This window comes from Mustela nivalis, assembly GCF_964662115.1.
Source record: "Mustela nivalis genome assembly, chromosome: 3".
NCBI classification, from domain to species: Eukaryota; Metazoa; Chordata; class Mammalia; order Carnivora; family Mustelidae; genus Mustela; species Mustela nivalis.
In genome coordinates, this window is record NC_139022.1 from 30,319,406 (window position 1) to 30,328,817 (window position 9,412).

At 45.4% G+C, this 9,412-nt stretch overlaps 1 protein-coding gene across 1 annotated transcript in view; it reads left to right on the top strand.

The window, feature by feature from the left end:
• PGBD2 (piggyBac transposable element derived 2) overlaps window positions 1–9,171 on the top strand; it is a 35,048-nt gene extending 25,877 nt beyond the window's left edge. The window contains exon 2 of the mRNA XM_082723457.1: window positions 5,702–9,171. Within this exon, the coding sequence (XP_082579583.1) occupies window positions 5,988–7,454 (1,467 nt within the window). The 5' untranslated portion in view covers window positions 5,702–5,987 and the 3' untranslated portion in view covers window positions 7,455–9,171. The remainder of the gene's footprint in view (window positions 1–5,701) is intronic.
• Window positions 9,172–9,412: the final 241 nt, after the last annotated feature.

The window sequence follows — 9,412 nt, forward strand, 5'->3', positions numbered from 1 at the left end:
GCTCTGGGACACTCAGACACCCCCGATCCTTCTGTGACCCTGTAGGACCTGAGGCCACACTGACCCCGCGTGGGCTTCGCCCCCGTTTATCCTCTGGAGCGATGTCCCTCAGCGGAACAGACTTTTAAAAGTCCTGATTTTGTGCTCCGTTGCTCCGTTTCTCTGCCGCTTGCTGGGAGCCGGCCCCTCCCCCTGGTGTCTATCTTCCCGTCGCTTTGGATTCACTTCTCCGCCAGTCCTACCTTTCAGAAAGTGGTTGTTTTTCTGTTTCTAGAATTGCTGTTCTTCTTCTCTTAGATCTGCCGATGGATTTGCAGGTATTTTGCTATCTTTAGATAAGCTATCTAGCTGATCTCCTGCTCCTGAAGTAGTCTCAGCGTGCTACTTCCCCCGCCATCTTGACTCCTCCTCTACCCCATTCATTCTTATGGTGCTCTTTAACCTCTATGTGGTTTTTCGATACTTTTTGTTGTGGTAAACTTCAACTTTCATAGCGTTGTTGTGAGAAAATATGTGTGGTATGATCTCAGTCCTTTTGTATTTGTTGAGGCCGTTTTTTGTAACCCAGCATGTGATCTCTTCTGGAGAATGTTCCATTTGCACTCAAAAAGAATGTATATTCTGATGCTTTTGGAAGAAATGTTTGGAATATATCTGTTACATCCATCTGGTCCTGTTTGTTATTTAAAGCCATTGTTTCCTTGTTGATTTCCTGCTTAGATAATCTGTCTTTTGTTATAAATGGGCTGTTTAAAGTCCCTTAATATTACTGTACTAATTGATTTTTATATCTGGGTACTCCAAATTGGGGTGGCATAGATATGTATAGTTATTAGATGTTCTTGTTGATAAGACCCCTTTATAATAGTGTCCTTTTTTCATCTCTTATTACAGTCTTTAGTTTAAAATCTAGCTTGTCTCATTTAAGTATTGTAACACCAGCTTTCTTTTGATGTCCGTCAGCAAGATAGATGGGTCTCCATCCCCTCACTTTCAATCTACAAGTGTCTTTAGGTCCAAAGTGAGTTTCTTATAGGCAGCATAGAGATGGATATTGTTTTTTATCCATTCTGATACTTGTGTCTATTGACAGGAGCATTTAGTTTGTTTACATTCAGAGTGAGTATTGATAGATATGAATTTAGTGCCATTGTGTTACTACATAAAGTCACTGTTCCTGTAGATTTTCTCTGTTTCTTTACTGTTTTTGTTGCTTGTGGTATTTATTTCCTTCTCAAAGGGTCTCCTTTAATATTTCTTGCAGGGCTGATTTAGTGGTCATGAACTCCTTTAGTTTTTATTTGTCTGAGAAACACTCTCTCCTTCTATTCTAAATGACAGCTTTGCTGGATAAAGTATTTTTGGCTGCATATATTTCCCATTGAGCACATTGAATGTATCATGCATCTCTCTTCTGGCCTGTTACATTTCTGTGGGTAGGTCTGCTGCTAACTTTATATGTCTTACCTTGTAATTTAGAGATTTCTTTTCCCTTGCTGTTCTCAGGATGTTTTCCTTATCTCTCTGTTTTGCAGATTTTACTACACTATATCCTGGTGTTGCCCTGCTTTTGTCAATTTTGTTCCAAGTTCTCTGTGCCTCTTGGATTTGGATGTCTGTTTCCTTCACCAGATTAGGGACATTTTTCAACTATAATTTCCTCAAGTAAACCTTCTTTCCTCTTTCTCTAATTCTTTTGGGACTCCTATGATATGAATGTTGTGTGCTTTATGATGTCGCTGCATTCCCTAAGTGTACATATGTCATCTAGTATTTTTCTTTCCCTCTTTTCAGCTTCATTATTTTCTATAATATTATTTTTTTATCACTTATTTATTCTTCTGCTTCTTCCATCCTTGTCATTATATCTAATTGGTTTTGCATCTCAGTTATAGTATTTTTTTATTTCATACTGACTAGTTTTTAGTCTTACCTCTGTGGTAAAGGATTCTCTGGTGTCTTCCATACCTTTCTCAGGCCCAGCTAGTATCCTTATGATTGTTGTTTTAAAATCTGGGTCAGGCATACTACTTATATCTGTTTTGAATAGATCCCTAGCTGTGACTTTTTCTTGTTCTTTCTGTTGGTATGAGTTCTTCCTCCTTGGCATTTTTGCCTCAGTCTCTGTCTTCCGTGTAGGAAAGTCTTTATGTTTCCTCCTCATGGGAGTAATGACTACATTAAGAAGTCATTTAAAAAAAAAAAAAAAGAAAAGAAAGAGGTCACATACTGTCCAGGGCCTGGCCCTTCAGGAAGTATTTCTGGTGTGTGCTTTGAGCACTCTGCTGCTGTTTTTGTTTCTTTTTTTTTTTTTTAAGATTTTATTTATTTATTTGACAGACAGAGATCACAAGTAGGCAGAGAGGAAGGCAGAGAGAGAGAGAGGGGAAGTAGGTTCCCCACTGAGCAGAGAGCCCGATGCGGGGCTTGATCCCAGGGCCCTGAAATCATGACCTGAGCTGAAGGCAGAGGCTTAGCCCACTGAACCACCCAGGCACCCCTGCTGCTGTGTTTTGACCGCTTTTTCCCTCAGGTCAGTTCTCTACAATGTTTCACCCTACTTTCAATGAGGAGTGTTTGACCCTTGTCCAGTGTGAGGTGAGTCTGAACTAGGTGTGCTGTGGTCTTCCTGTTAAAAAGGCTAGAGCCAGGGGTGACTGGATGTGTCAGTTGGTTAAGTGGCTCCCTTCAGCTTAGGTCAGGATCCCAGGGTCCTGGGGTCGAGTCTCACATCAGATTCCCTGCTCAGTGGGGAGTCTGCTTCTCCCTCTGCCCCTCCCCCTGCTCTGCTCCCCTTCCCCTCAAATAAATAAATAAAATCTTGAAAAAACAGACAAAAGGCTGGATCCAGTATCCACTAGAGCTGGTTTTGTTTTAATCTATGTTTGGTAGACTTGGGTGTGGGGAGTTTGCACTGGTTTTCTGGGAGAGAGACCCAGCCCCTCCTCTGGTTCTCCATAACACTTGCCCTAGTGAAAAAGCACCTAGAGCTTAGGAGAGTGTGTCAGGCCTCCACTGTGTGCGCTGTACTGCTCACTGAAGTCCGCCAGTGCTGACTGGGGCAGATGGCGGCCCATAAAAATGGCGTCACCCCACTCTTTGTTCCCTGGAGATGGGAGTTCGTGCTCACTGCTATTCAGGGAAACTCTCACAGAAGAGGGAACAATCTCCCCTCATTAGTCCCTGGCTTCCCTCACATCCCTACCTTCACCCTGTGTCTGAGCTCTTGGCCCACCCAGTGGCCATCTCAGGCATGCTGGCTGGGTTTTAATACTCCACATTTTCAGGATTTAGTGTAGCATGGACCTGCACTAATCCTCCAGGGAAGTGTCTAGCCACACTGTGGCTGGTGCCGCTTCATCTGTGAAGGACAGTCACCCAAACGTGCAGTGACTTGGAGTTCATGGTAAGATGTAACACAAAAGCCAATGCCCAGGTTAGCTGTACTCAAAAGCTGCCTCTGCTCCTATGGTCATGGGCAGGGCAGCTCACTGGTGTTGCTGGCTGTTTTGTCCCTGGAAAGGCAGTTCCACCTCTCCCAAATGCACTCCAAAAAGAGTACTCCTGGGTTTCTGCCCTCCTTCTCCACAGGAGCACCTCTATGCTGGCCAGGCTCCAGCCTTGGTGAGGGTGTGGATCCCTAACCCTTCAGACTTTTAGCTCCACTGCTTCTAAGAACTTGCTGTAATCAGCCCTGCTTGTTTTTTTCCCCTCAGTGGTTTTGGGGAAATGTTTTTCTTGTGCAGTGCCCTCCACATGTACTCTCTCACATACTTTCTCTCCTATCTCCCTGATCAGGGCTCCCTCCCCTCCCCACCATCCACAATTCTTTCCTCTCCCAGATCCTGTCTTCACACTTCCTACCTTCCACAGTATAGCCTCTTTTCTTCCTCTAGTTGTGCACTTTGTTTTTTTCGGTCCTCTGATTGATTTCTTGGGTGTTCAGAATGATTTGATATTTATCTAGCTGTGTTCCAGGGACAAGGAAAACATAGGGGCTCCCTACTACTCCTTCATCTTTATCCCTCCTCCCCTTCTCCAGGAGTCTGAAGAGCCATGTGCAGAGGGTGTCTGGTGGGCAGGGCTGCAAACAGCAGCTTCGGTAGTGAGACTGGTGGGAGGCCTGAATCTGCTGCTACAAACCAGGAGAGGCTAGAGGACTTGTGTCAATGGCTACTGTCCCCCAGGACCCGCTGTCCGAGATCCCTGGGACCTGGGGCTTCAGTTTTTCTCTCCCTTCCTGGCCCACACAGAGCATGAGAAGTACCTTACTTCCCCTAAGGTCACACCTCCTGTGCCCTGGCTTCGAGCACAGAGGCTGATGGAGTCAATGTCCAGGACGTGAGGTTTGAGTGAGTCTCTAATGTGGTTTGAACTCCGAAGTCCAAGGGCAGGTATGCAGAGAATTCACTTCTGTGGTAAAGCCAGTGTCCTCCCTCTGGTTGAAATTCTTCTCCTGAGGAGGTTGGGCCAGAGTGGCACAGGGCAGCCTTAGTGCCTACCTTCCCTGCCCTGGCTACTCTCACAGCCACAGTGATGAGGCCTCACTGCCCTGCTCCTTCCACTCTAGAGGGCTTCCCGTGACAGCCAAATACAACAGAATGTCCTGACGAGAGCCTCTAGAGCTCTGCTCTCCTCCTCTTCTTACCTCTGAAGCCTCCTTGCTGTTTACAGAGAGCAAGTGCCTTCAGGCTCAGGGCCTTGTACCTGTAGTTCTTTCTCTGTGCCTGAGACACCCTTTCTCTAGCTGTCTGTAAGCCTCACTCTCTTTTTCAGGCCCCCACGTTGTAAGCCTTGACTCATCATCCATGTAAAATAGCAACTCCAGTCCTCCTCTTCCACTATATTCTCTGTCCCTTATCCAGGATCCCCCTTTCACAGCCTGGTGCCATCCTGCATAGCTACTTGTTTGTTGAACCGTCCTCTTCCTCCTCCAGTTAGAACAGTTGCTGTGCAGGTCAGGAGGGGAGTGTGCCTACTGCCTGTCCCTGGGAAGTGCCTCCTCATGGTTGCTGCTCATGAAATAAAAGTGTCTCTTGGCATCCGATTAGTTCCCACCTATGCAGGGAGAGTCAGGATAGCAGGAGTTTCCACATTTCCTGAGTCTGTTTGGCTTCTGAATTGTAGCTAGGAGATAGTAAGATGTCTGATGTCAAGGGAGCCATCTGAAAATCTCTCTGAATCTGCTCAGGTCCTATACTGGGGTAGTGGGAGTTCCAGTAGGGAGAGTTTGAGAACTTGGGAAACAGGAAACTTGTAACTGCTAACTTAATAAGGGAAAGGGAAGACCCAGGTCAGATGGTGGGATGAAAGGAGAGCCCCGGGGGCCACTGAGTCAGAGGACACCAGTGGGTGTGACTTGCATAGCCCAGGCTCCTGGGGCTCATCACTGTTACCTGGGAGATGGCCACAGTTCCTGAATTTATCCCTAGAGGGCATCCTCTATGCAAAACACTTTAAGAAGGAAAGAACCAAATGTCTCTTTAGAATGCCTCCCCTTGAAATACATTTGTGCGTGAAAGAGTAATGTGTGCTGGTCTGAAAAATCCCCTTACCTGGCCCTGGGCCTGGGGGTGCTGGGTCTGGGATACTGTTGAGTCTCGGGACTCTGGCAGGAGCGCTGTCCTCTCAGGCGGTCCTTGAACAATGTTTTCTGCTGACGCATTGTCTCTGCTCCACATTTTGTTTGATGTCGTTGCAGCAACTTTACTGTTGGGAGTAGAGCCGGTTCAAAGCCAAAGTCTACAAAGCTGCTGGAGGTCCTGAATGCACTGGAGGAGGATGAGTCTGGCCACAGCCGGGAGGAGATCTTCATTGCGCCTCCAGACAATGCCTCAGGGGACTTCACTGATGAGGACTCCGGTGACGAAGATGGCCGGCGGGGCTCCCACCTGCCAGGCAGCATCCTGCATGCCTTTGTGGTGCCCGAGGATTCTGGCACCGAGGAGGAGGAGGACCTGTTGCCAGCCACGAAGCGGCAGAAGGTCATGGTGGAGCCTCAGCGTATTTGGACGAAAAGAGATATCCGACCTGACTTCAGCAGTTGGACGGCATCAGATCCTCACATAGAGGATCTCAGAAGCCAGGAACTGAGTCCTGTAGGCCTCTTCGAGTTGTTCTTTGATGAAGGAACAATTAATTTCATTGTTAATGAAACCAATCGTTATGCTTGGCAGAAAAATGTCAACCTTGGGCTCACAGCCCAGGAATTAAAGTGTGTTTTGGGCATTTTGATTTTAAGTGGGTATATATCCTATCCGAGGAGAAGGATGTTTTGGGAAACATCCCCCGATTCACATCATCATCTTGTGGCTGATGCAATTAGAAGGGACAGATTTGAACTGATCTTCTCATACCTGCATTTTGCAGATAACACTGAGCTGGATGAAAGCGACAGGTTTGCCAAAGTCAGGCCTCTCATTGTCCGGATGAATCGCAATTTCCAGAAGCACGCGCCCCTGGAAGAGTTCTACAGCTTCGGAGAGTCCATGTGTGAGTACTTCGGGCACCGGGGATCCAAGCAGCTGCGTGCCGGGAAGCCCACACGGCTAGGCTACAAGATCTGGTGTGGGACAACCAGCAGGGGCTACCTGGTGTGGTTTGAGCCCTCTCAGGGCACGCTGTTCACCAAATCGCACAGGGGCCTGGACCTCGGGGGTAGTATGGTGGTCAAGTTCGTGGACGCGCTGCAAGAGCGTGGCTGTCTGCCATACCACATATTCTTTAACAAGGTTTTTACAAGTGTCAAACTCATGTCCATTTTGAGGAAAAAGGGGGTGAAGGCCACAGGAACTGTTCGTGAGTACAGGACTGAGCGATGTCCCCTCAAAGATCCCAAAGAACTGAAGAAAATGAAGAAGGGCTCATTTGATTATAAAGTTGATGAGAGTGAGGAGATTATCGTGTGCCGCTGGCACGATAGCAGCATGGTCAACATCTGCTCCAATGCCGTGGGCATAGAGCCCGTGGGGCTCACCGGCCACCATAGGGGAGCAGCCAAGACACGGACCCAGGTCCATCAGCCCTCCCTGGTGAAGCTGTACCAGGAGAAGGTGGGGGGTGTTAGTCGGATGGACCAGAACATTGCCAAGTACAAGGTGAAAATCCGTGGCATGAAGTGGTATTCGAGCTTCATCGGCTACATCATCGATGCCGCTCTCAATAATGCCTGGCAGCTGCACGGGATCTGCAGCCACGACGCCCAGGTGGACCTCCTGGCCTTCCGGAGGTACGTGGCCTGTGTGTACCTGGAGAGCAATGCTGACATGTCCTCCCAGGGGCGGCGAAGCAGGCGGCTGGAAACTGAGAGCCGCTTTGACATGATTGGGCACTGGATAGTCCACCAGGACAAGAGGACCCGGTGTGCCCTCTGCCACTCGCAGACCAACACCCGCTGTGAAAAGTGCCAGAAGGGCGTCCACGCCAAGTGCTTCAGGGAGTACCACATCCGGTGATGCACAGTGGGCAGAGGGAGCCCTCTGGAAGCTTGGCTCGTGAGATGCCCACAGCCAGTTACATACAGTACCTGGAGCACTGGGTTTTGCATTGGAAAAGAGAACACCTGAATCCCTAATGATGTGCTTTTGTATCCCCCCATCATGTCCATTACAGTTAAATTTTTATTGTCTTCTGTGGTGCCTACATGTAACATAAGTTACTATTTATATTGATAATTATAAGTGTTTCTAAGTCTCTATACTGTTATTTATTTCAATGATGGGCCCCTTTTTATTCAAAAAAAATCTTGCTCCAGGTGATAGCTGAGTCCTAGTAAAGAAAATCAAATACAGGCAAAAACTTAGAGAAACTTTCATGAAGACTGAAAAAGTTTTATAATTGTATGCTATTGATTATAATCTAAGATAGGACAATAGTATATAAGCATGGTATTAATATGATGATGGATATTTTGTCACATTATTTCACTTTAACACTAGCAAACTGTCCAGGGATAGATAATCTGCCTTGTGTTTATCCAGATGGCTAGATTTGTAGAGTTTGTGTTTTCTGATAAAAATATTTTCCTAATTCAAGTATAGCTTTATGGAATCCATTTTTATAACTAATGTGAGATAGGAATCTGTTTTCCCCCCACAATTATGGTTTGCTCCATTTATGAAAATATATGTGTATTTCCCCATTGATTTAAATTCTACCTGTATAAATTCTGAAGTTTGGGATTAAGTTTTGAAACATAGAAAATATTTTATGTTGAAAAATAGTGAAATATATTCCAGAAGATTTAAAGAAACACATGTAAAAATTTGGAACTATCAGAAATCAAAGAAAGGATGTTGAATGTCTTCTCTTTATTTGGGAAAGAACTTTCTACAACAGCACAAATTTAAGAGGGGGCACATATTCTGCTGTACAGAACTAACATTGTCATTCATTACCAAAGTTAAAATGCAGATGGAGAAAATACATTCTAAATTATTACATTTAGGGACACCTAGGTGGCTCAGTCTGTTAAGAGTCTGCCTTTGGCTCAGGTCCTGATCCCAGGGTCCTGGGATCAAACCCCATATCAGGCTCCCTGCTCAGTGGGGAGTTTCTTCTCCCTCTCCCTCTGCCTCTGCCTCAGCCTCCTGCTTATACTTTCTCTCAAATAAATAATCTTTTAAAAAATAGTAAATAAGGCAAAAAATGTGCATATTTGTAAAAAAAGTTTATTCTGTAAAATGGTATATGGGAAGTCACTATACCATGCTTGAGATTTTTCAGCTCCACGCCAAGCAGTTACAACTGAAGGGTTAGGAATTGAACCTGTGTAATCATAAGGAATGTCATCTAATTGCTCAAGCAAGAAAAGAAAAAGTACTCAAAATTTTAAAAAGCTGGATTTAAAAAGTTATTTTCCTATCAGTCTTAATAAATACAATGATGGTATGAAAAAATAACATTCCTCTGCCCCAAGCAGATATCCCTGCAGGTCTTCCATTTAATTTTGTATTCTAGGCCTTTATAAGTTGTCTCTAGGGCGCTGGGTGGCTCAGTGGGTTAAGCCTCTGCCTTCAGCTCAGGTCATGATCCCAGGGTCCTGGGATCAAGCCCCACATTGGGCTCTCTGCTCAGCGGGGAGACTGCTTCCCTACCCCCCCACCCCCGCCTGCTGCTCTGCCTACTTGTGATCTCTCTCTGTTAAATAAATAAATAAAATCTTAAAAAAAAGTTATCTCCAAATGTTATAAATTAAATTATTTACCCCCCAGCATGGAATATCAGCCATAATATAGGATGAATTTTATTATAAAACATTTTTAAATAAATAAATTATTACATTTATAGTAATATCCTTAGGAAATAAAGATCATACACACACTGAAAGCAAGGGTAAAATGTACAATGCTGTAGAAAAATGATGGCAGATAAAAACAAATGAATAGTTAATACATGCAAGAGGTTCCACTCT